Source organism: Berkeleyomyces rouxiae (genome assembly GCF_048999995.1).
Source record: "Berkeleyomyces rouxiae strain 22BRR77 chromosome Unknown BrBRR77_ptg000001l, whole genome shotgun sequence".
In the NCBI taxonomy this organism is placed as follows: domain Eukaryota; kingdom Fungi; phylum Ascomycota; class Sordariomycetes; order Microascales; family Ceratocystidaceae; genus Berkeleyomyces; species Berkeleyomyces rouxiae.
This window is the reverse complement of record NW_027396491.1, coordinates 2983066-3008082: the sequence shown is the minus strand read 5'-3', so window position 1 is coordinate 3008082 and position 25017 is coordinate 2983066. Positions and strand designations below refer to the sequence as shown.

The window sequence follows — 25017 nt, the reverse complement described above, 5'->3', positions numbered from 1 at the left end:
ACAACAGAAGGTATGTAGATAGGGAGCCAGTAGACAAAGTACATGTGGATGAGAAAAGAAAGATACAAACATGAAAAAGAACACCAGTCGGGCCCCCAGTTATTATACCGGCTCACAACAAAACACCAATCCTGTCAAAAATGAAGAAGAGAAACAAACAACCAAAGAGATAAAAAGTGGCATGAACATGGTATGGCATCAAGGGCTAGCTAATAGCCCGAGTACACGTTAAAGCTGGCCGACATTACCTCGACTTCGTAGCGCGCGCCGTCCGGCAGTTGCGAGCCCTCTGGCGGCCCAGCAATGCAATGTACCTCCATCGTGTTGACGCCGCGGTGCAGAATCGTCTCAAAGTAGTACTCGTGTGGAGAGTCGGTGTAGTTGGACGGTTCAAGCTGCATTTTGTCGGCGGTGATGTAGAAGCGCACAAAGCGGTTCTTGAACAGGCCTGGAGCCGTCTTGGGCACGATGCGCATCTTTTGGTTGAGGAATGTGCCGTCCAGGTGGTAGCTGTGGTGCTGACGCATCTCGGAGTTGTGTGCGGACATGATGAGTTGGTGCGGCTTGTTGTGCATGTTTATGGTTTGGAAGGCGACGCGCTGTAGGTTGGCGTCGTTTTTGGCTATGGTTGGGGGAAAGAGGACATGATTAGTGAGTAGGTCTAGTAAGGCGAAGTTGGGCTGCGGATACTTACTCTTGCCAGGGTATCGGGTCAGTGATACAGGCTTGAGCTTTACAGCCGGCGGCTCCTCCGGCTCCGGCTCTTCTTCAGGAGCCTCGGCTTCAGGCTCAGCCTCCTTGTCGCTTGCTTCTACATCAACATCGGCGTCCTCCATCTCCTCATCGCCGTCGTCCTCTCTGCTATCGCTCTCGGATGCTGCGCTCGCAGGGGCTGGCGTGGCTGTCTTGATCTTGAAGCGTTCACGGCTGGGGACAGGTGTGGCAGAGGCTCTGTGTTCATCCTTGGTTCGCTTGACTACTATGGCGGGTGATTCGGGCGTGTCATCTCGACGGCTGCGGTTAGCGTGGAGGATTATCTTAGAGGGTGGTGCGATGGTCGGTGTCCGGGACTTGAGGATGACTTTGGTGGCAGAGGCGGACGGAGCGGGTTCGTTGATGTGAGCCTTGGCATCCTTGAGTTGTTTCTTGAAGAAGTTCTGTTGATCTACTGGTTAATTGGTGTTTTTGAAAATGGCGGACATTGTAATGGAGCACAAACCTCAAGATCCTTCGCAATATCATAAATCTCGCTACCTTCTTCGTTGTAGTAGTAGGCATTGGACCACAATAGACTGGCCTTTTCCTCAAACGCCTTCCATGTGCGAAAGGGCGTCACACCGGTGGTAACCTTTTTAGACTGGAAGCCCTGTACGTGCTTCTTTAGTTTACGTAGCGACAGGGGCTCCGAGATAACCTGATAGTAGTCCTTGAGCTCACGGGGCGGGAGATTGATAAAGGCTTCGTAGTATGGCCCGTGATAGCCCTCTTCTTCCTTGTGGAGAAGCTCCTCGACAATCTTCTCCTGACCCTCTTGAAAGGTCAGGTCCTTGTAGGAGAGTTTGAGCAGCTCCTCTTCGGACTTTTTGGCGGTGGAGGGTGTTGGTGTGGAAGAGGCCGAGGTCTTGTTTGGTGTCCTGGTAGAGTGGCGGGTGCCGCTGGCGATTGTGGAGGCGGCGGATACGGCTACTCGAGGAGGCCGGCCGCGTCGCTTTGCTGGGGTAATTGGCGGCATTGAGGCAGGGCTTTCGTCATCTTCATCGCCGTCGTCATCGTCCTCGGCCGACTCGTCTCCTGATTCATCGTCTCCCTTTTCTTCTTGGGACTTTTTCGGCGTCTTTCCTTGGTCCTCTGGATCCCCATCCACGTCCATCTTGTCTTGGTCAGGCTCAGAGCTGTCGCTGGCGTCGGCCATCTCCTCGTCATCACTCGGCGGGAGAGGCGTCGGGAAAGCCGAGTAAGTGCGGTCCAGATATGCCGGATTGTGTTTGACCATGTAGTTACTGACAGCCTTTCGCACACGTTCGGCATCCTCAAAGGCCTGTGACTTTTTGTTGTTGGCTTCCTTGACATTTTGTACCATGCGCTTGAGGTCGCTCTCAACCTCAGTCATAGTATTGTACTTTTCAGCGTTCAATTTCACTTCGATCGTCTGCAGCGAGATGGGCAGGCGTGTTCTCTTGTAGTAGGCTTTATTTCCGGCGTCGCGGGGTGGCAGGGCCTCGAAGAGCGTGCAGATTTTGCGACCGCTGGGGATGGCGTGTTAGTTTGGGAGACGATCGGACGGGCGGGCCCGGGGGGGGGGGGGGGGGGCCTACGATTTATCGGCTGTTTTGCGGATGGCGGCCAGGCACTTGAGGCCGGCTTCGGTTGTGATGGCGGGGCTCTCGCCCTTGTCGGCAATGGCCTGATGGAGAGGATTGTCAGCATGGATCGCGTGGTTGTGAATATGAGATTTGGTGGTGATCTCCCAGCACAAAGACGCGCTGAAGGGCTGTCAGTTCGTATTTGATGCCCGTATTTATTGAGGCTTACCTTGAGGCCTTCCATTGCGCTCCTTATGCTGCAACGGACGTCTTAGCGACGTGGGTGAAAACCAAACCAAATCGCGCGTCAAGGATATATGTCGCCGGCTTTTTCACACGCCAATTTACAGAGCCGCAGACACCCGGATTTTAGGGCAGAGAATGCGCCGCAGTGGGGATTTTGTTCGGGGGTCTTTTTATGCTGGATCTCGATGCGTAGTAGACAAAACTGAAGAAAGGCACGTTGAGTCTGAAACGGCGCGACCTCTGCAATTTTTGGGCGCAAAAAAAAACACCTCCAAAATACACTGCTGGAAAGCGATCGTCAGGCGCGATGCAGAAATTGCGATACGATGCCACAGATGGAGTTGTTCAATTGATTTCGTAGAAATTGGGGTTGGGGCGGCGGTTCAGCAGGTTGACCAATGCGGTAAGCTGAAGTTGGAGGCTGGAGCTGCGCCAAAATCTTGTGATACTTGTTGGTTGTGGGTTGGGTTGGGTTGGCGCTGCGCTGGGGACGCGACAAGGGTTCAAGGGTTCGAAAACGGATCACGTGATCCAACCAATCGAGGGTTAGGTCAAGGGTTGAGCCGTTCGAACAAAGTGTGAGCATGAAGCAGAGCGGCACGGCACCCGCAGCCGCGTGCAATGCAACCGGCGATCACGAGGCCAGTCGTCGTCAGATATATCGAGACCCGGGAGTCCGTTTGTGTGGTGCAGCTTGGCAATGCATGCCGCGCAGTGATTCAGAGTGTTTGGGCGTAGGAGAGAAATCGAGTCGCATTTTTGCCCGCGTCTGGGACCGTGTAACTCGTGGATTATCAGCTTGCCGTGGTAACTGTTTTTTTAGTGATACAAAAAGCCTATTCTACAAGACAAGCGGTCTTATCAAGGTTCCCAATCTCCCCTCAAGTTGTCCTGAAAGATCTGCCGCGTGTGTGCTGGATACTGTGCATAGTCTGATTCTTTTTCTCCGCGTGCTATTCTATCGTTTTGTCCACTGAAGAGTTTACAAACAGAGACAATCGATCACCCAAGCCGCCTTTTTTCCGCTCCTAATTTTCTCGCCGGCCTTGTTTCTCCCCTCCATCCGAACATTCATCCACTCACCGACGACTTCTCACGGCCGCCATCAACGCTGCACCGCATCGCGCTCCATTCGCCTCAGCTCTGATCAGTTGTTGCAGCTTAATCCCAGGACTGCCTTGTCTCCCCCCGCCGCGTCCTGCTTCGAATCATCGCCCTCTCGCAGCCGCCTCTCCTATCTGCCACAATGCCTCTGGGAATCGACACCACCCGGCGCAACAAGGTGCCGCGCATCCTCTCCGACGCCGAGAGAGCCAACCTTGAAGAATTTGTCGAGCATATTATCTACTCTTCCCGGTAAGAGTTTACGCCCACGACCACGGAGCTATGTTGCCCTGCGTGCCTCCTTTCTCGCATGCCAGCCACTTTAGTGCCACGGCAAAAAAGAAGAGAGCGACTAAATGGCCCATAACCTCGAAATAGACCGTATCTTTGCCTGCAGGCTAACAGCATCAATTGTCTAGTTACTCGGATGACGAATACGAGTACCGTCACGTCCAGATACCCAAGGCCATGCTGAACGCTATCCCTGAAGACTATCGCGATCCGAGAACAGGTACTCTAAAGCTGCTATGGGAAGATGAGTGGCGCTCTATCGGTATCACACAGGTACGCCAATCGCGTAGAGGGCGAGCATAAAACGCTGCCGCGCGCCGAGGCCGCTGCAGCGGGCGTTTTGCTGTCCAAGACGCTACGTTCCTAACGCGACACACGCGATGCTGACATTTGGGGTTTTAGAGCCTCGGTTGGGAACATTACGAAGTGCACGAGCCGGAACCGCACATTCTACTGTTCAAGTGAGTCATTCAAACATCGACACCGTGGCTTTACCGGCAGGACGACCACCAACACATGAGCTATCACAGGCGTATACTAACTTTTGGCTTCTCGACAGGCGCCCTATTAATTTCCAACCTTAGAAAAAAGAAAACTTGCCATACCACTTCGAACAAACAACAAAGCCCGTTAAAAATTCATAAAAGTTCAACACCACAAACTGTGGACGCTGAAGGCGCCCATCGACGTCGAAATTCTATGTCCCCGCTGTGCCTTGATTTGCCGACTGTTGTTTTTCTGCTCAGGGAAACTAGATTATGAGCCTTTGGTTGCCAGCCCATGAAGACCGTAGACTGGATAACTATAGAAAGATGGAGAGACAAACCACACACACTTAGTGGTAGTTGGAAACTAGTAACTCCCATTGTCTCTTGATGGTGACACTTGGCGCTTGGGCTTTAATGTTGGTTCATCCCATGTCATCTTTTGGATCTGGGTATGGGGCCACACATGGTATGTTATCCAAAGGAACGGAGAAGGAAGGCAAATAAAAGAGAGAGAGAGAGAGGCAAAGGGCAGTGGGCAGATGTCAGTTGTCACCGCCACTCAAGACCTGGACACTCAAGGGGCAGCTGACCTTTCTCCTTGGTTGATATCAAGGTCTTTTCGTGAATGTAATGTTGTCAATTTAAAGCATCTTGGCTTTTTTTTTTGTTTCCTTGTTTGTGTTTCGTACGGGGGTTGTTTAATGTAGGTTGTGGTAGATGTATTCACAGAGTGGTGTCGATCATACGCCAACGTCAAGTTGCAGACGAAACCAGCAGCGTAGAGTTTCACTTGGATGGAGCCAGGACCAAGCTGAAAGGCACCGGGCAATATGTAAGGATTCAAGATTGTACAGGTGTGTGTTGTATGGATTGGATGTGCAAATATAATTGAATCAATATAATACACATCTACATCCAACAAGGGAAGACTGGTGCCTGGCCGTGATTACAAAGCAGACGACGATACCCGAGTCAAACTGTAGGAAGCGGAGTGGGACGAACAAGTCATGACATATGGAAATGCGGTAGACCCGCTTCTGAGCCGAATAGAGGTAGAGAGAGATTATGAGTCTATTAAAATGCGGCCGAGCCTCCGGTTGTATTCGGGGATTGTGTGCTGTAGCAGAGCCTGTACTACGCGGTGCGTGCTTGAGGATGGGGGTGCCGATTTGTATGTGTGTATATGGGTGTGGTGTGTGTGGTCTAAAAAAAGAAACATTGTTAGAACAGGCGACAAGCGGGAGCCAGCCAGCCAGCCCGTCCAGGGTTGTAGGGCACATTAGTTGACGATGTATAACTGGACATCCAAGTATGAGCATAACTGAGCAGTTGCCGTACTTGCATTTTCACGACTGCAGCAGTTGCAAAAAGAGAAAACCACAGCAGTTCAGATACGTGCGCTGTTTTGTTCGTGTTCATGCTCGTGCTCGTACTTCTAGGTCTGCCCGGCGGTACACAGTACCTCCAGCATCCAGTGAAGCAAAACTGAAACACAGGTACCAGGTACCGGGGACCGGCCAGGGCGGTCCTCCCCACCCCTCGCAATAAGACGCCTCTCTTAAACACAACACAGACACATGATTCTGGAACGATAATGCCAGACATCGGCACTGGGATTGGATGACGGTGGACGTGGGCCATCTGCCCATTTTTCTCTTGGAGACTTTTATTTTCCTCGCGACGTTGACTAGATATTCTCACAGTTGCCAAGTGAGGTGGAGTCTAGGTTATCTCTCTTATCCTCATTCTTTGTTCTCGAATATTCCCCACGACGTGGCAACTTTATTATTTCCATTTTGCTGGTTCCTTTTGCTAGTCTCCCGTTTTTATCTGTTAGCCTGCCAATCCCAGAGCAACGCTGTTCTCTATTCTGTCTCGAGCTAGACGTCATCCTTTACCTGTTCCATTTTGCCTTCAGTCCTGGCTCTTGATCTTCTTTCTCTCTTTTTCCCATCTTCTCTCTGCACCTCACACTCTTTCTCTTGCGCGGCCATCGCTTCTACTCTTGCAGGGCCTCCTGAGACTCTTCCCTTGTGTGCGGACACTGTCTCTGTTCCATCGTTCAACGTCCCAAACCCTGAACTATCTAGTCTTCGCCAGCTTTGTTCCCGTCTCGCGCCTGTGATCTCGTCGCCATGCGACCGTCTTCGTTGCTTGTTGCTACGCTGGGCCTGTCCCATCCTGCACTGGCGGTCGAGCAGTCTGACTGCATGGTAAGTTCCCACAGCGCCTCTTCCTACGCTCCCTAGAAACCAACCTTTTCGTGCTCTCCAGATCTCCCCGCGCTCAATCGTCAGCGATGCCTGCGCATCCTATGCGACTCTCGAGGATCTCAACCGAGCCGTCAAACCTCTTCTCGACGACCTTGTCACCACGACCGATTTCTTCTCCCATTACCGACTCAACCTATTTAACAAACAGTGTCCGTTCTGGAACGACGAAGCCGGCACCTGTGGAAATCAGGCCTGTGCCGTTGAAACCCTCGACGATGAGAAGGATATTCCCGAAATCTGGCGCGCCAAAGAGCTCGGCAAGCTCGAGGGCCCCGTCGCAAAGCACCCACCCAAGTCCCAGCGCAAAGAACTCTCGCCGCAAAAGCCGCTGCAGGGCAGCCTCGGCGACAACATTGGTGAAAGCTGTGTCATGGAGTATGATGATGAATTCGATGAGCGGGACTATTGCGTGCCCGAAGACGAAAGCATAACATCCAAAGGCGACTACGTCAGTCTGCTGCGGAACCCCGAACGCTTCACTGGCTATGCCGGCGCTGGAGCTCGCCAAGTCTGGGATACAATTTATAGCGAAAACTGCTTCCAGCGAAGCTCGTTCCCCCATTACGCCAATCTTGGCCAATCGTCGCCTGTCAAGGTTCCCGCTGTCCACGATTTCAAACAGATGCTCCAGGCCGTCAGTCGCCAGCAAGTCTTTGAGAATGGCCTGACGGATAATTCCAACGACGCTGCCGTCAATACTTTTGGCGACGAGGAATGCTTGGAAAAACGTGTCTTTTACCGCGTGGTCTCGGGAATGCATGCCAGTATCAACACTCACCTGTGCTGGGACTATTTCAACCAGCTTACCGGCGAATGGACTCGTAACCTGGACTGCTACGTCAACCGTCTGCATAAATTCCCCGACCGCGTCAGCAACCTTTACTTTAACTATGCTCTTGTATCGCGCGCCATTGCCAAACTCGGCCCATACCTACAAACCCCCAACTACACCTTCTGCACCGGTGACCCTTCCGAGGACAATGCTACACGCGCCAAAGTTTTATCTGTCACCGAAGGCGCTGCTAGTGTACCGCACTTATTCGATGAAAGCTTAATGTTCAAGAACGGCGAGGGCCCGTCTCTCAAGGAAGACTTCCGCAACCGCTTCCGAAATGTTAGCCGGGTCATGGACTGCGTTGGCTGCGACAAATGCCGTCTTTGGGGCAAGCTACAAACTGCCGGCTACGGCACCGCTCTCAAGGTGCTTTTTGAATTTGACAATGGTAGCGAGGATATCCCGCTTCTCTCGCGCACTGAGGTTGTGGCTCTGTTCAACACTTATGCTCGCCTGAGCAACTCCATGATGGCCATCCGCGAGTTCCGCGCCATGGTTGACGCCAAAGAGCAGAGCATCAGCCGTGCCACCGCGCCTCTCCAGACCCCTGTTGGCAAAAAGGCAAACCAGGACGCTCTTTCCGACTCCAAAGCTTCTCCCAACCCAGTTGTCGAAGAAGTCCCAACTGTTTCAACGGCCACCAAAACCAACCTCAACGACCCCGGTACCACTGAACCCGCTGTCTACATCGACGAGTACGAGCACTGGGAGCCTGTCGAAACAGCCAACTCTAACAGCGGTAGCGACCCCGCCGATGCGCCGCAGAGCAACACGGCTGACTCCATTAGCGAAGAGCGCCGCAAGTTTGACGAGGAGCTGGAGGCCAAGATGCGCAAGGCCAAGAAACCCAACATGAAAAAGGAGGGTTCGTCGGTCTGGGACGAGCTGGCCCTGACATGGGAGGTCATCAAATACATCTTTGAGATGTGGCTTGCGATTCCGCGCGCCATTTTTGTCATTGTCACGTCCGAGATTATTCGCGCGTGGCAGTTCTTCCTCGGCTTGCCTGTGCATCCTCGCGTGTGGAGATACCAGCCTCCGGATTCTCGGGAGCTATGAGACGTGTTAAAAAAGGGCTGTCGTGCATAAATGCAGCCTATTAGACTGGCCTTGGATGTTTTCTTTTTTGCTCTTCTTGTATCGGGTGCTTTGTATCAGATCGGCACGGCGTTTTTTTTTCTTTTCCTCTCTTTTTTTCCCCTCCTTATTTCAGTAGGAAGGAAGTCCGGACACAGCGGCACTGCATGGTAGAGGCGTTTTGCTTTTTTTCGTTGGGAATTTTCAGTGTATTTTCTGATATATTAACGATAGGTTTTTGACTTGCACTACGAATACATGACTTTTTGTTATTGATAGTTGAGTATGTAACTAGTTAGTTATACCTTTTATTTTTCTGAGGTGCCTCGCGGCGACTATGTAAAGAGGTTATTTGCGGCTGCTACTGTGCTCTTAAGAGGAATGTTTGTCACTACGTTGCCGATCTTGGCTTTGATGCTATCCACGGCTAGCTTCCATTCTTTGATTTCGGCAAACGTGCTCAAGAGGAGCGCCTGTACCGTTTGCTTATTTCTTTGCGACGGAACATCGAACGTCCATGCGATGGATACATGGAATGCCGAGTGGTCGACGTTTGAGACTGTATCTGTATCTATACTTGTATCTACACTCTCCTGGTCTTGCAGGGCGTAGAGCACTGGCTGGTCAAACTCTTGTACAGTCTGATTGCACCGGCGCAGTAACGCTGCTAGCTGTGCATTAGAGCGCAGAGAAGATGAGCTTGAGGTTGATGGCGCGCACGACGAGACCCTGAGAACAAGAAATGTGCGCTCCGAGTCTGGCGAGGTGTACCAGTACAAGTCACACGGTGAGACCGTGAAGCTAGTGATAGTGAAAGGTATTAGCAGTAGGACATTTCCAATGTTTCAATTGAAAGAGACTAAGGCGGCGTGGGATAAGGGAGAGTTACGGATGTACTCGAGCCCCGTGTACAGCTGTGGTAATGGCGTCAAGGAAGCGGTCTTTCTGCCCCGTGGTGAAGACGACGGGCCGTGACAAGCTGATGTGTAGCGGCAGAATGGTACCTAGCTCGCTTTCGAGGAGTGAATGCACCTTGGAATCTCCCGGCAAGACAGCCGTGATGCGCTGGAAAAGACTGCAGAGCACAGCATGCTGCGACGCGGAAGGATACCCTAGCGTAGAAAGATCGTGTTAGTGTTCGGAAGCAAAGCATCGGCCAACACACCAGGGCGGCTTGAGCAAAAAGCAGGCCTTGCGAAGCCATGGTACGCTCGGCCGACCCAGACTAGGCGAACTTACACTCGATATAGAGATGCGAAGGCCAGTTTCCAACGACATGTGGCGTCTGCCGCTTGCGTCCCTGATGCAGCGCCGGATCGTCGACCGTGCTGGCCCGTACCGACGAGGCGTACAGGTCTAGGAAACCTGGCGGCAGGGGCGGCAGGTTCGTCGCCGCGAGCTTATTGGCCACCGGGTGTGACTTGACCGAGGCGGTCTTTTGCTTCTTGGCCGGCGGGGCGCGGGCGCTAGAGTGAGGGCATGAGTCGGAGCCGAAGTCGGAGTCGGAGTCGGAGTAGTTGACAAGCGGCATGGCTCACTGGTGTATTTAGCCGGGAAACGCGGAGGGAGTTACACAAGAAAAAAAGAGCAGAAATCGAGCACTAAACAGCTACTACTTCCAAATGAAGAAAAAAAAAACACCAACCAAACGCAAACTCCCCCGGACAGGCTTGAACTGTCAACCTCCTGATTGCTGCTACACAACTTCAAGTTTGAGATTGTTGAGCGTAACAGTCAGACGCGCTAGCCAATTGCGCCACAGGGGATGAGTGGACTTATTGCTGACGTCACTGCTTGCTGCCAGGGTCTATAAGGGTTTCGTGATTAGGGTTCGAAATTGTTCTCATCTCATGAGTGCTTGACTAACACTCCGAATGATGTAAAATAGATGAAATGAAATGAAAGGTTCGAAATTGTGGCTAGACGATAAATATAATCAAGTCAAGTCTGAGAATGTGGCGCTGGACGGGGGTCTTCCTGGTTATTACTACGCCGGACTCTCAAATGTCGCCAGACATGCTCAAGGTCTATGCGTAATTGCGGCTGCCGACCGCCCGGGAATTGTTCGAGAGATGAAAACCAACCCGCTGCTTCCGTCCGGCCCATGCCGTCATATTGTTGCAAAATAACAGTAGGTTGACGTTACAGAATATAAACAAAAGCTTGTCAATTTGAGTGATTTTTCTCGTGTTCGTTCGTTTCATAACTAAATACATTTGTGTGCAATTTGTTTGCGATACCCCGCGACTACAGATTCTTAACGGCCATAGTGTTCACCATCTTCCATCAATCCATGTAACCCTCCGTACAAACATTGGCCTTGCATCCTTCGCACAATTCGCGTCGATGAGGAAGTCCTCGGCGTTTTGTATACTCTGGTTCGTCCATTTCTATGTTACTCCACGCCTTCAAGCGGTAGGAAACGCGATCGGCGTATGAATCGTCAAGCTTGGGGCTACTGAGCTGGTTGCACGACCGGCAGCGTTGGTGGTAGACTGTCGCGTTGTATCGGTTGTCGCGGAAGAGGCGAATCGTAATGGCAATTTTCTTGCTTGACCATCCATTGGTAGCGCAGTGCTTGTTTTTGCAGATAAATTTACCCATGATGTTTGTATTTTTGGCCTTCAGGTGCTTTTCATCAGGCGTGGGATAGAACTTGAAGGAGAGGCCATGTGGTTGGATAAGGCTCAAAACGTCTTGGTGTAACTTGGGATGCATCGATGTGGGCTGTACTGGCTTTGAGGGCTTTTTCTTTGTCCTAGCCATGGTTTGAGTGGTGCGATTGCAAGATGGAGGAGAAAGTAAGATGGGTCTTAGGTACAGCCTGCTGATGGCAGAAAAGAGAGATGCCGCCAGTTTGGAGGAAAACAGAGGGTGTTGGGGCATGACGTATCTGGAACACTTGAGAACTATCCAACAGGGGTTATCATCAATGTCGGAAAGGCTAGGTCTTTATATGCATTTAAATGCCTTCTAGTATGGGAAAAATATCTGGACTTCGTCCCATGCTCACCATAAGGTATCAAGTCAATAATGTGTATGCGAGAGCAACTACACAAATCAGCCTTGGGGGAAGCCTGAAAAGGCCTGTAATCATACAACCAATATGCGCAGCTACCACACATGACCCTTCGTATCATGTCATTTGAAGTCGCCAAACTGCAGTCAGCCGGAAGATGCAACAGCGGATGCAAAATGATAAACACCAACATCTGTGTATTTACATGCATGAAAGTACGTGACTTGCAGCCCAGTACGCCAATAGCAAAGCAACAAATGACCGCGAGACTGCCGTTGAACGTCATCTGGTGAGGGGACATGCAAGCGCATCTTCTATCGCCCAACCTCTTGCGAAACTCATCCAATAGATGATGTAGTTAGTTCAAAAGGTAACACAAACGGCCTCACAATGCCAGCTCGGCCCCACAAAAAGCTGACGACATAGAGAGAGGTTGGGCCCACTTTTAGTTTGTGGCGCCTGCAGAAGAGGGCGTGATGCTTCTGCCGTGTAAGTCATCCGCTCTCTCCGTTAATATCAAGGCATTAAAAAGTGTCTGAAACTGCAGGTTGAATGCGGGAAGAAGTTTGGAGTTGTGAGGCTGCCGCGTTGTAGCATCGTGAGCCGCTTCGGGTCCATTGTTGGAGTTGGAGCTGTGTTTATGCACATGGAATAGGCAAAGGATATCATCAGCCCCAAAAAGCCCTGATGAGGTGCGGCAATTTATTTCTCACAGTGGCATTTTGAACAATATCGGCGGCCTCAATGTAATCATTCTTGTCATTGAGCCTTGTGCCTTTGCTGCTGCCTTCTAAGTCCCTACGGCAACATGAACGGGTCGAAACGCCCCCAAGAACATGCAAGCAAGCCAGCCATATGCACAAGACACCTTGTATACCAGCATGAGTTGTCTCTGACAGCATGACACTCTTCTACCCCCCCACCCCCAATAGGTGGTTGTTTCTTGAAACCAAAGTCTATAAAGAGCACTTTTATCCTCTCTCACTATAACCTATTCTTCATTCTTTGAACCATACGCCTCCCCTCCCTTCAAGCGCATTGCTTCTCTCTACCTAATAAATACTCTTGCTAATATGGAATCTCCAACTACTGCCTGTTCGACTCCGAAGCTAATCGAAAGACCCAAGGATGACTCCCAGAACGAGGCTGGCGATGACCCCAACCAGTTTCAACATTCTTCTCCCCAAGAACTAGGAAGCGACTGCGATGATTCTATTCTCTTGCGCCCGCGTCATTATTGCCCACCTTACTGCCGCAGTGGCGACGATGAGTCTTCTTACGAAGAAGTCGATGGCGACTTTAATCAGACTGTCAATACCTTGTCTAGTTCATCCTCTGAGAGCCTTGATACGGATACTACAGACGTTACAGAAGTCAAAGACGATGGAAACAAGCCTGAGCTGAACGACGGTCCTACGATTGAAGAGATAGACAGTTCTACGCCTTCCCGTTGTTCTTCTCCCTACCGCCCCCACCATTCTAGTTGGCAATATTCGTCATTTCAAAACCGCGGCCATCCCGGTGGCCGCGGCCATGACCATCCTCGCAGCCGATATCACGACTACAGCACTGAGAGTCCCAGTAAAAGCCGTCATCACTTAAGGACCCGTGAACCAGCCAAGGCTTGGGATCAAAAGCCCATCTTTAGCGGTAGGTTTTACCCTCGCAGAAAGATAACGGCAGATATGGATGGTCCTTCCACCAGTGAAACATGGAAGAGATGCAACCAACGACCTGCTCCCCAGGGTCCGTATGGCTTTCATCGATTCAACGGCTATGAAAACATGACACAGCCGAACCCTCCGAACAGTAACTATTATTCCACGGTCCCTCAGTTTTATAATGCTTATTCTTCTACATCACCTCCTTTCGATAACGACCATTTTTCAACTGCCCCTCCTCCTCCTCCTTACCCTGTGTTTGGACCATCGGGCACTTATCATGGCACCTTCTACTCTGCTAATCCCGTTTGGAATCACCCTTGGGCCCAGCACCCACAACACTCCCATCATGTGTCAGCACCTGGCCCACCCGGCCCGCCTGGCCCGCTTGGTCAGCCTGGACCCCCCGGCCCTCCCGGACCCCCCGGACCCCCCGGACCCCCCGGACCCCCCGGGCCCACTGGGGCTTCGGAGGCTTCTGATAGGACTCACTTGCGTGATTGGGGCTCTACATTAAAGACCCAAACCCCGCAAGCTTTCCCTGTGATTATATGCAGATCGGAAACACACTATATAGTTCATGTGTCTCTCTCTGAGGTCCCGAGCACCGAGTTCTCTGCAACCTGGAACTTTGAAAAGAGAGTTCTCACATTTAGTGGCCGTGTTCCACCTCTGACTCTTCAGAAGGGTGCATCTCTTATCTCATCTGAGATTCCTGATGGCATCCGGGAACGCAGTATCAAGTTGCCGTCGTTCCAGTCAAGTTTAAACAGAAATAATATGCTCACGGTTAGCGGCTATGGCATCAAAACGCGGCCGTCGCCGAATAGAAACATTTTGACCATCGACGTTCCTGTACTCGTGGTACGGAGTACGTCCGGTGCCGCAGCTGACATCTAAATTTCCAAGAGTCGATTACTCCCTCGATCTGGGTTGTTTATCTGGAGCTTTTTTCAATCTCCGTCTGTCTTGTCCTTGAAGTAACTTGTTATTTTTGTTTTGAATTTTATTCCTTTATTGCCGTCATGTCTTGACACCCAACGTGAATTCTAATGATATCACGACTAACTGATTTACTTTTTGCTTCTCCGAAAATAATTAGTTATATGAAAAGAAGTGAAATTAAAAGACAAGAAACAAGCTTGGGCTGGCCGATTTCTGTCTTTGAACTCTAGAAATTATAGCTACATCGTGTAATTTCACAGAGATGGACGAAATATCCGGAGCAATTGACTATTCAAGCTACTTTAAAAATTGAGGTTCTCAAATCTCATAGTAATCATTCTCTCAGAATCACAGCCAAGTACCACTGTAGAACCACGGACTCTCGCACAGAAGCCACGGAATGGAGGGGGTAACCAAAATATTGGAATATTTTTCCATAATATCCAGTAATCGTCGGAGCTGATGCCAATACCATCAAGTCACTCAGAAAACTGCTGGATAGTTGGCCCCGTAGAAGTATTCTGGTCATGAAGACTGATCGAGCCAAGATCTGTGAGAAGACGCGACCCAGAACTGCTAAATTAAAGATTTGACGCCCTCACATCCAAAAGCTCTTGCACGCATGTGCCATTGTTGGTATTTCATAGTCGGATAGTGCGGTCGTCCGAAGCCGAGGCTAAAAGCTTGCCATCTGGAGAAAAGGCTCCAGAGCGTGCTTGTGCTCGGTGACCGTTAAGTTCGTGCACACAGATTCCATCATCACTTCGCCAGAGGAGAACTTTGCGGTCGCCCGAGACCGAGGCTATGAGCTTGCTATCGGATGAAAAGACTACGCAACTCACCCAAGCCCCGTGTCCTTCTAAGATTTATTGGCATTGATCCCAGTCGTCTTTCGATTCTGGGAGCAAGGAAAACCACTTTGGAATACCTGACGGACGGGACTACTTCTGAGTGTCAGGGCTAGAATTGATGAATATATTCGAAGAGGCGTGGTGTCGATCGTTGAGAGATTGCCTCGCACGAGGCGCAAAGCGTCCTGCAGAAAGTCGCGCAGTTCTTGGCTTCCTTTGGGCTGCAAAAGCATTAGTTTATTTAGTCACTTTAACTTTTGACTAGAACTTACACTGAGAATCAATTCTAAAACAATGAAAATTCTCAGACTCTCTGAAGCTCTTCCAATGAAACTAAGGGTTTCTAGCTAATGAAGAAAATGCTTTCGCATAAATATTAAAATCTCGCCATGATCATCAAGAACCATTCCTCCCTATTGCATGTGATCGGCCCAGTGAAGACAGGCATATTGTATATCAAGGGAAATGTGGTTGTGTACGGCTTGGGCGTCAATGGAGGAGCGACTTGTTCCTGGTTTGACAAGCTGGCAAATATCCTCATGTAGATGGGTTTTCATGACACGGAGACAATTTGCAGCGAGATTCATGTGGGTTTCTTTTTCATTCACCCAAAACTCATTTTTACCTTGCGTCTCTGGATCAACCAAAAAGTCCCGGAATGAGAGATGTAAAAGCCTAGCTGGTGATCGCCTAGATTCTGGCACGCTGATAATAGAATGCAACAAGTCGAGCTGGTCGGCAACATCAGCCTCGGGGACATCAAGAATTCTTGTCAGTGATGTTACTGATAAAGGGCTTTTAAGAACGACAAACGCGCCCACGATGTTCTGAAATCTTTTAATTGACTGACTTTTTCGCGCAGGGGACGAGTTGCTGATCAGCATGTTCAGAATGGGGAGGTAAGTTGCATCAAGCTTTGATACTTGGTCTTCCCTTTGGTAGTTGAGGACCTCTCTGAGCTGCCGATCGGGGTTTCCATATTTCCTGTCGCCGATGAATCGACAAGTTGTAGACGCGAAGATGAAGAGTGGAATAGCCCTTTTCACCAGAATTTGTATACTCTGCTCACCAGGCCAGTTGGGGCCCAGCTGCCTAGCAATGGGCACAGAACTGTTGTACTTTGTCTTGATTCCCATGAGTTCATATTTCAGGAAAGCGGTGATGTCAAGCTCAATGATGCTCAGTGGTATCTCATGAAGAATAAGACCCTGAAAAGCACCATGTGCCTCACTAAAGCCAAGGCGAATGGGCAGTTCTGGTCTGCTCGTCATGAGACATTTTAGTCTCGTCTTCGGGCTCGAGTTCTTTGAGCAGCCTGAGAAGAGGTTGATAATGACTGCAACATCGTCATCCTGGTCATGCTCATCGAGCGCATCAATCACAAAAACAATTGGCAATGTTTTCCGAGCGTCTAGGAACCCACTGCTGAGTGGTTGTTTTATCAACTTTTCAAATTGCTCCCGTGTCGCCTTTCCATGGATACTCGGATTATTTTCTATCACTGACTTGATGATAGGTGCGATTTCGGGATAGATCTGGGCAAGCTGGGTCGCTATCGTCGTAAAAAGTCTTGGCAAGTTACCACGGTCGGCTTTGCCCCTTTTGAAGGAGAAGCTAGCGGCGAGTTGATCGGACTCTGTAAACCGCCGACAAACGGTGCGAGAAATGGTGGACTTTCCTGTGTCAGCCATTCCATTGAGCCAGAAAAGCGTTTTTGCTGAAGGATCACTAGCCCATTTTTGAATGTCTTGTAAAAGGCCGACTCGAGTATCCGGCAAACACGTTGTGTTGTTTTCCTCATCGAGGGAGTCAAACGATGCCCCAAGGGCTGTAGGAAGTGTACTAAGCACCAACCTTTGTTCAAGACTAAGTACGTGTTGTTTGGTTTATACCACATTCTCGTCCACGTCTGTAACGGTTTGATCAATCTGTTGAACATTTTGGTCGACCTCGATGAGAATTTCGCTATCTCGGGTTTCTGTTAGAAGACGATCATCAAATAGTGCGAATAGTACAAGTACTGGGACAGTCTTACGTCTGATGAACCTGAAGTATTTGTGATATTGTCTCATTGCATCCCCGCAAATTCTCGATTAGTTTTTCCACCTCTCCGCGTTTGAACGGCTATTTGAGTGCGAGAAGCCCTATTTTTCTCATGACCTTTTGGGTCAGCTTAGGCTCGAGTCTTTGATTAAGCCCCGCAAGATGAGAATAGCTGCTTGTTAGGGTGTCGACAAGTCTGGGCGAGTTCCCAAGTCTGTCTCCGTCTGACCCATCTGAAAGGGTTTGAACCTCCTTGACCACTCCCAACCTCTTTACAGAGTTGTTTGATATCGGCTGACGCATTTTTTTTACCTTTTTTGGCGTATTGTAAATAAATCAGTCCGACCTTGACAGACAAATCGACGACCGCAATAATATTCGCAGCAACACCGACTCCTTCCATAGTGGAAGAACTGGCAATAGTTCGGTTTTCTTGGTAATTAATGGCGGTGTGAGACGAGTTTTCAACCATATGAGGTTCGAGGAGAACGATTGATTGACGAGATTAAAAGCTCGCTCACTGTGCTCGGGCGAAACTCAGCCTGGTCGTAATGCCATGTTAAAAGATTACCATGCAGAATGGGAGAGGTCGAATCTCTGCACCTTACTGGCTGACAATGCAGTCAATAAAATATACCCAATAGCCAAGGTTCTTGGGTTTTGGGGTGTATTTTAGTGCACATCAAACTCTGGTCGAACTCGCTCAAGCCAAAAGAGCTGTCGTTCATCAACAGAGATATGAAGCTTTAGTCATTTAAGGTTCGGTGACGGTTATGACGAACAAACAAACTATTAACCACTCTCTCGCAACTAATAGTATGTGGGTATACAAGAGTAACTATCTGTAGAATTCTTCAAACCAGCGATATGAGGCATGGATCTTGAAGCCTTTTCCCCATTATATCATTCATCAACCTTGATCAACAGGAAGAGAACCAGGGTTAGGCGATGGACCTTGTGCAACGTCAGTTCCGGCAGGCAACAGATCGTGAGATGAAAATGTTGCTCCGCTCAAGACTTCCATGTATGACAACCACTTCTGATATTTCTATTTCTGCCATTTATTCGCAATTGATCTTTGAAAACATACGGTGAAAAACAAAAACCGCCAGGCAACCTCGATTTCCTTATCACGGCAATGAGTCACTGGTGCCTGCCCTCTTTCCTGTTTATGTATTGCCACTTGAAAACTCTTCCAAGTTTGCTTGCCTGCTTTGGTGGTTGCTAGGCAGAATGCCAATTGCTCAAGAGCTTCTTTCTGCCTTTTTCAAACAGCCGGTGTTTATGCGCTCTCCGCCTAGCGACTATTTGAAGATGTTTCTGCGCTGTGAAGAGTTGACTTGAACTCTCTTCTTTTCAAACACAAAATTGTACTTCAGTTGTCTGCCTGGCCAATTCTTTTCGCTAGACGTGAGTTTCCTTCCCCATAAAACGTTCCCTACCTACCCAACTGTCTTCGCAAATACATTTCCATATCATCTCTGTGTCTGTTCCATACTAACATTCCTATCAATGCTTAGACTCTTTGTAACTGTGTCTATAAAAGCAAAGGCCTGTCAACATTTTCCAATCTTTACCCGGTGTCTTGATACACGGGTAAAACATATCAAAACAAGAGACCAGAAATGACCCTGGTCTCTTCTGTTCTCTCAACTTGTGGCTTCCCCTGCAAGTCCCCAAAGTCAACCAAAGAACTGAAGGCCAAGAAGGCATCGGTTCGTCACCCGGCCTGGCTATTCCAGTGGGATTGCGCCTTTTACGAGGAGGCTAAGCAATTAGCTGGAAAGCTCGAGCGCCGGGGATTGGGGAGTGACTACCGGTACACTCACCACTACGCTTGGGTAAGTTTTCTCTCAACATTCGAACTAAACAAGTAACTTAGTCTAACCAACTCTGCTCAACAGACAAAGGGGTACGAGGAGGCTTTCGGGTGCCTCTCGTTCCACGGGACGCTTCCTCACGAAGCTCCCCCACCCAAGCAGAAGCGGTGCACGTGTGCCGAGGAGGACGCCGCTTGGAGTGCGGCAAGGAAGAGAGAGCGGGTGGTGATTGTGTTTCGCCATCTGAAGCAGCGGCTAACGGAGCCATAAGTGCCCTTTGTCTGCGGGCTTTCTCATTCTACTCCCTCTTCTAGTGTCAGTTTCACTCAATCAACTGACAACACGTGGGCAATGGGAAGCGGCAAATTGAATATAACAAACGACAATAAACTCATCATGGGACACCTTGTTCTTGACGGAACCAACTTTGATAATCTTTCTTGTTGCATCGACTTACATCCTTTCCAATCACAAGGTTTTATCTCTTATTTGGGTGTAACACTAAATGGTTGGGGCTTTTATAATTCACATTTCTTTGTAACGCGGCATATATTGGAATTTGTCTCTCAAGGCATGGTGACTACTGAACTTGTTTTTTGTTGGATTGCTTGATGCTAATATTCCTAGGCAAACACACATCTCTTAAAGCACCGATAAAAATGTCATCAGAAAATGGCAAATATCCGCGCTATTTAGAAATACACCAGGCCAGACCACCCCAACAACCCCTCTAATTCCTCTCTCACCTGTTCCGGTCCAGCAAAGCCAACCTTAACCGCCAACTCTGCGCGCCGAGCCGAGCTCAGCTCATTCCATCTCGCTAAAACAGCACCATCAACGATGGACCGACCTGTAGTCGACTCGATACCGACCATTGTCTGCGATGTGGACATGCGGAAAGCTCTGGGGTTGGCTGCCGCCCACTGCGGCAGGTTGTTGATGATTTGCACCGACAACGATAACATTCGTCGATATGAGCTTTCAGAGAGAGCCTCGAATGATGAAAGCATGCCTGATGCCGACGCCATGAGCAGGATGTGCGGCCGAGTACGACTTGGGTCGAGAGGCTGCACGCCATCGGCTGCGTTGCTGCTGGAACGTGGGAATAGCAAGGTCGAGGTAGGGCCATTGCAGGAAGTAGAGAAGGTGGTACGGTGGAGAAGGAGGTGTCCCTGAAGCGATTTCGGATCTGTATGTAAATAAGTGGTTAGAATTGTGAATCAAAGCACACGATCATCAAGTGGAAAACAACAACTTACCATCTGGGTCATATTGTAAAACATGCACGTCGCCATCAAAGCCTGCGGCCAAGATGAAGAGCTGGTCGCCATCCGGTAGAAAATCGGCTGTAGCAACATCTAGCACCGTCGAACTCTTTCCAAACAGCTGCATCCTGTATGGTTCTTCAGTGCTTCCTGTGAACCACACACCCTTGAACGCATCCGTCATTACACACAGACCACTGCCCTTTAGCTCCTTTGCCGCAGTGACGTAGCAGTTCATGTCGAGAAAGGACACGGGGAGCAGCGAACCGTCTTCCTTGAGACCGCGCACCATGCACTTCTGGCCCTGGGAAAGCAGCATCAGGCCTTGAGTGCCAATTTCACTGACAGCGGTCACGGCGCCACGCGGGATTTCCTCTTTGGCGATCAATTTAAGCTTCTTGTTGGTGTGGGGCTTGTCAGGGTACGGAATCACGCTGACCACGTCAAACACGTAAATGCGTCCACGAACAGGCAGGTCCTCGCCACGAGAGATGGATGTACCCAGTGTAATCAGCTGGCGACGTTCTTTGGTCACCTCAGAGATTTCCAGGCTCATCATCTTCATGGCGTGTATCACCTCGTATTGGTCTAGGTCCAAAGTTTCAATCTCGGTCCATGACTTGGCATCAAACAACTTGATGCTCGACTTTTCCACCATAGGCTTCAGTGGCACGTTTTCTTTCTGCCAATCCTTGTGATAATCATCGTCTTTGGGCAGCTCAAAAGGCTCTAGTGTCGTGCATGCAATAGCATAAGTGTTGGTGGGAGGGTGATACACAATCTGCTTGGCGTTTATGCCTATAGGAACCTTGCGCACTGAGACACCTAGACCGAAGTTTGCACGAGGCAGTTGTGCGACTCGTGTCACGCCGTCGTAGTCGGAATAAATGAACCCACGATCACATCCATCTGTGTGGAACATGCTGAAGCCCCGGACACCTAATCCCTGGAGCCCAATAACCTTGGGTGAGGACTTGCTATCTTTTATCAAGAAGCTGGGCGAGGGACCGGGGAGGAACAATGCGCTGTAACCGTCGATGTTGTTGCAAATACGCAGAGGTGTTTGTAGGGAAACCGCAGAGGGATCACTATTGCCAGGGGCGGAGGAAGGAGATTTGGCAAAAGTTTGGTTGAAGATCTTGGCAAATTTGAGGCAGGAGTGAAGATCTGATGGGCCCGGGGTTATTACAGGAGTGTAAACTATCAAGTCATCAAACGAGTTTCGAAGCTATGAACTATCAGCAAGTTTCTCATTGGCGTACAAGATGTTGGAATAAACAACTTACCACAAGGTATGGTGATTGGGAGATTCTGTCGCCAAGATCAACGACGACAACCTCTTTGAGTTCTTCTTGCACAAAGCCTCGCTTGTTCTTGGAGTACTCTGGAGAAAAGAGATGAGGCACGAAAGTGATACCTTCCGCTGAGTAGATTGGCGTCTCAAGATTGGGGAGATTGTATATCAGCAGACTTCCTTCAGTTGTGATTAAAAAGGCAAGGACTGTAGTAGTCTTGGTATTCGCAGACTCCTTGTTGGCCACGAAAACGCCATTGGTGTCAGTATACAGGCAACCGGCGGCGAACTTGGAGGAAGTCAAGCTGTCACCCCTTTCCATTTCCTCCAGTTCACAGTTACTATCCATCTGCGCAAAGAAGACGCTAGAGTCATCACGGAGCAAGAGAATGTATGGGTCCGCGATACTAGCGCTAAGAATTTGCGGTTCAGTATCAGTCTCTTCGTCCATCATGGGGACGATCTGGGAAAGCCCAAAATCTGTGATTTGTTAGCACAAAACTATCAACTAAAAGTACAGTCGAAGATATAGCATGGTGACTTACCTCCGTCATAGCTTCGGATTTCAGACCGGAGCACCTGAACAACTCTGCTATGTGCACCCATGACTCCAGCCTCCAATGTAAGCCCAGCATCAGGATCAAACTCCGTACCCGACAATAGCTCAAAGCGTGCTCCGTTCAATGAATATACGTCTGATGTCTCCTCGTCGCCCTTGATCTTGGACATGATCATGAACTTGTGCTGCTGCGCATCTGGGTCGAACTCGACACCCATGGGGGCAGTCTTACCCTTATCGCCTTGCAGTGACTTGGGCACCGGCTTGCGCACAGCCATTGTCCAAAAGCCATGAGATTCAGGTAGCTTAAAGCGACTTATTATATTCGGCTGTATACATCTGTTGACAAGAGCAGCAGCACCAGCTTTGCCTCGTCCAACAGCCAAGGCAAGTTGCAGCGGGCTGACTGTATCTTTACCTTCTGAGTTGGCCGGGATGGTTTCGCCTACAACAATCCCGCGGATCGGTGCGATGCTTAGTAGAGTATCGTGTATCTTGAAAGTGATGTCCCCTCCTTTGGAGCCTACATCGCCGCTTTCAGTTGTTTCGCCGTAGAGATCATCATCTTCTTCATCCTCGTCCAAGTCCAGGTCGTCCATGTCGTAGTCCAAAGTGTCTTCAAGCAAGCGCGCTTTCCGGCGCGCCGTTTGGCCTTGCTTGCGCGTCCATCCGAGAACGTACGAGTCGCTATCTTCGCTTCCAATGAACATGCTGTTCTTGCGGAGTCTGGTTAGGCAGGTGGCTGTAGCAGCCACAACTTCACCGCCTTGCTCAGGGGATATAAGCTTAATAGTCAAGCCAGACACAGTTCTGCCGTCGACCTTGAACACAACTAAAGCCAGACGGCCGTCATTCAAGACCATCAGAAGCTCGTTAGATTCAGGTGCAAGCTGCTCAACCACACAGTATTCGAGTTTGAGGTTCAGGTCAGACTGATCAGCCAAACTAAACTTGGTGGTGTCTTTCGTGAAGCAGTTTACAGCCACACCCTTGGGCTTGCCAGACTGGTCAATATGGATAAGTTCATTGTCACCGAGAAGAAGCGCTCCGCCAATGGGTGCTGGTAGGGGCAGAATCCGGAAGATGTCTGAGGGGAGTCCTTCGACAGATAGAATAGCTGTTGATGCCTTTTGCTGAAGATCTAGAGTAAAGACTCGATATGACATATTATCCTTTCGGCCCAACGCAAACCCGCGGCTCTGAGTAGAAGAAATGATGCTGAAGGTTGGTTCCCTGTAGCCATGAAGAAACGCAAAGTGGACAGGATGCAATAGCGAGGGATCTAGCTGTGGTAGTTTCAGCACAAAGGAAGGCAGATATAGGGCTTCCTTCTTGTCGCCATTCGCAGTCGGTGCCAGCTGTTCCTTGGCCGACTTTGGCCCATCTAGGTCCTCGTCCCATTCATCGTCCATCTCGATATCTTCATCCACTCGGCGGAACGGGAGAATAGCGAAGTTCTTGGGTCCAAACTTGAGGGCAGCGCACCGGCTCATAGGGTCAGCCTCCAAGAAGGTATCGTACTCGCTCGCCGAGGCTTCCCACGGCGAACCCTCGAGATCCTCTTGTTCGTAGTAGTGCACTGATAAGCTCTCTAATGAGCGTGTCTCGGCCACCCAACCCAATAGTGTCATTTTGGCATCGCGCATAGCTACCAGCAAAGCCTCGGCGCTATATTTTGTATCGGGGAGCTTAACCCGAGCCAGTCCACACACAGCAGCGGCAATGGGGTACTCTGCGACGAGGATCAACTTCGTGTTGGTGCCCTTGTCAGTTTTGACCAGCGGAACCTCGCCGCCCAGAAACGAGGACTCTAAGCCATCATCGTCACTAATGCCTTTCTGGTAGCCGGGTTCTAGAGGAGCACCGAATGTAGATTTTAATTGCGCATTATCGACTTCGGCCGAAATCGTGGTAGTGGAAAAAATCTGAATCAAAGATCCCTTAGCCACAACAAGATTGTTCGAGTTGCGAGATGTGAGGTTGATGGAGAGACTGTAGGAGACGGCAGTCGGAGCCGTGAGCTCTTTGTAGCATTGCATGGCGAGTGCTTAGAGAAGACACCGACTATATGGAGACGCAGCGGTTCTCTAGCTCCGTATCAGCAGGATGCACAGTGCAGGCTATCTATCTGTGGTCGTCGTGGGTTCTCGAGGGTATGGACTGGGAAAGTTTGTAGAGGAACAGAGAAGAGAAGGCCTGGCACAGACGAAGACTAATAAGCGTTCAATTCAAGCAACTAAAGCTATCGATCCCACAATGCGCCTACACATGAATTGAAGCCACCGCTAACGTGGCAACCACAGCAGGAGAAGTAGTACTTTTGGCTTGGCGTGGCTCTTGGCCAGACACTGGTAAGAAGCTATTCCCACCTCTCGAGCTCCAGCAAGGCAATGATGAGATCGGGAAGGACAGTCGACTCTTTAAAAGGCAACTAGCAAGCTTCGTCGGCTCTCCTGCGAGCGTAGCAAATGATAGCGGCGAAGATTTGTGGTGACGGAGATGTTGTGATGCTGCGCGTCTTCTAGCGTCGCGGTGAAGCAAAATGTTTGTCGAGATACCTTGTAGCTTGAAGGTGTGATGCTCCGGTAATTAACCGGCGCTGAAGCTGCCAGTTTGGAGGCGCCAGCTTCTGTCAGCTGTTGCCGACTGCCAGCTGTCAGCACGGACGAAGCGCATTGTTTCAGTGATTGTCGCAAAGGATGCAGATGCCGATGCGCTCTCGCCCAGAGACAAGACAAGAAGAATCACGGCGCAAGTAAGCAAATCTACGGGCTTTTGTGCAGCAACTAGCTAAAGTTAGGTAGAGGTGTGCTTACATACATACATATGTACAGACTACCTCTCATTTGTGCCTCAGGCCGCCGTACTATCACTGCTGCGCATGTTGTTGTACCTCCGCCTACGGTGCTCTTCTTCTCACGACCGCCACATCAACACGCAACA

At 49.9% G+C, this 25017-nt stretch overlaps 7 protein-coding genes across 7 annotated transcripts; 4 read left to right on the top strand and 3 right to left on the bottom strand.

The window, feature by feature from the left end:
* Nucleotides 1-209: 209 nt before the first annotated feature.
* Nucleotides 210-2547, bottom strand: BROUX77_000860 (uncharacterized protein; the record flags this gene model as incomplete). Its single annotated transcript, XM_073753511.1, has 5 exons — nucleotides 210-622; nucleotides 695-1157; nucleotides 1220-2246; nucleotides 2316-2404; nucleotides 2533-2547. 5 exons carry the CDS (start codon nucleotides 2545-2547, stop codon nucleotides 210-212), a joined length of 2007 nt encoding a protein of 668 aa, XP_073609095.1.
* A 1248-nt stretch (nucleotides 2548-3795) lies between these two features.
* On the top strand, nucleotides 3796-4409 carry BROUX77_000859 (uncharacterized protein; the record flags this gene model as incomplete). The annotated part of the gene is made up of 3 exons (XM_073753509.1): nucleotides 3796-3905; nucleotides 4073-4217; nucleotides 4347-4409. The coding sequence occupies 3 exons, from the start codon at nucleotides 3796-3798 to the stop codon at nucleotides 4407-4409; spliced, it is 318 nt and encodes a 105-aa protein (XP_073609094.1).
* Nucleotides 4410-6567: 2158 nt separating this feature from the next.
* BROUX77_000858 (uncharacterized protein) lies at nucleotides 6568-8599 on the top strand (the record flags this gene model as incomplete). The annotated part of the gene is made up of 2 exons (XM_073753508.1): nucleotides 6568-6645; nucleotides 6707-8599. The coding sequence occupies 2 exons, from the start codon at nucleotides 6568-6570 to the stop codon at nucleotides 8597-8599; spliced, it is 1971 nt and encodes a 656-aa protein (XP_073609093.1).
* Nucleotides 8600-8952: 353 nt separating this feature from the next.
* Nucleotides 8953-10148, bottom strand: BROUX77_000857 (uncharacterized protein; the record flags this gene model as incomplete). Its single annotated transcript, XM_073753507.1, has 3 exons — nucleotides 8953-9418; nucleotides 9507-9729; nucleotides 9857-10148. The coding sequence occupies 3 exons, from the start codon at nucleotides 10146-10148 to the stop codon at nucleotides 8953-8955; spliced, it is 981 nt and encodes a 326-aa protein (XP_073609092.1).
* A 2561-nt stretch (nucleotides 10149-12709) lies between these two features.
* BROUX77_000856 (uncharacterized protein) lies at nucleotides 12710-14197 on the top strand (the record flags this gene model as incomplete). Its single annotated transcript, XM_073753506.1, has 1 exon — nucleotides 12710-14197. The coding sequence occupies one exon, from the start codon at nucleotides 12710-12712 to the stop codon at nucleotides 14195-14197; it is 1488 nt and encodes a 495-aa protein (XP_073609091.1).
* A 4564-nt stretch (nucleotides 14198-18761) lies between these two features.
* BROUX77_000855 (uncharacterized protein) lies at nucleotides 18762-19226 on the top strand (the record flags this gene model as incomplete). The annotated part of the gene is made up of 2 exons (XM_073753505.1): nucleotides 18762-18977; nucleotides 19041-19226. The coding sequence occupies 2 exons, from the start codon at nucleotides 18762-18764 to the stop codon at nucleotides 19224-19226; spliced, it is 402 nt and encodes a 133-aa protein (XP_073609090.1).
* Nucleotides 19227-19648: 422 nt separating this feature from the next.
* On the bottom strand, nucleotides 19649-24113 carry BROUX77_000854 (uncharacterized protein; the record flags this gene model as incomplete). Its single annotated transcript, XM_073753504.1, has 4 exons — nucleotides 19649-20145; nucleotides 20216-21449; nucleotides 21508-21995; nucleotides 22061-24113. 4 exons carry the CDS (start codon nucleotides 24111-24113, stop codon nucleotides 19649-19651), a joined length of 4272 nt encoding a protein of 1423 aa, XP_073609089.1.
* Nucleotides 24114-25017: the final 904 nt, after the last annotated feature.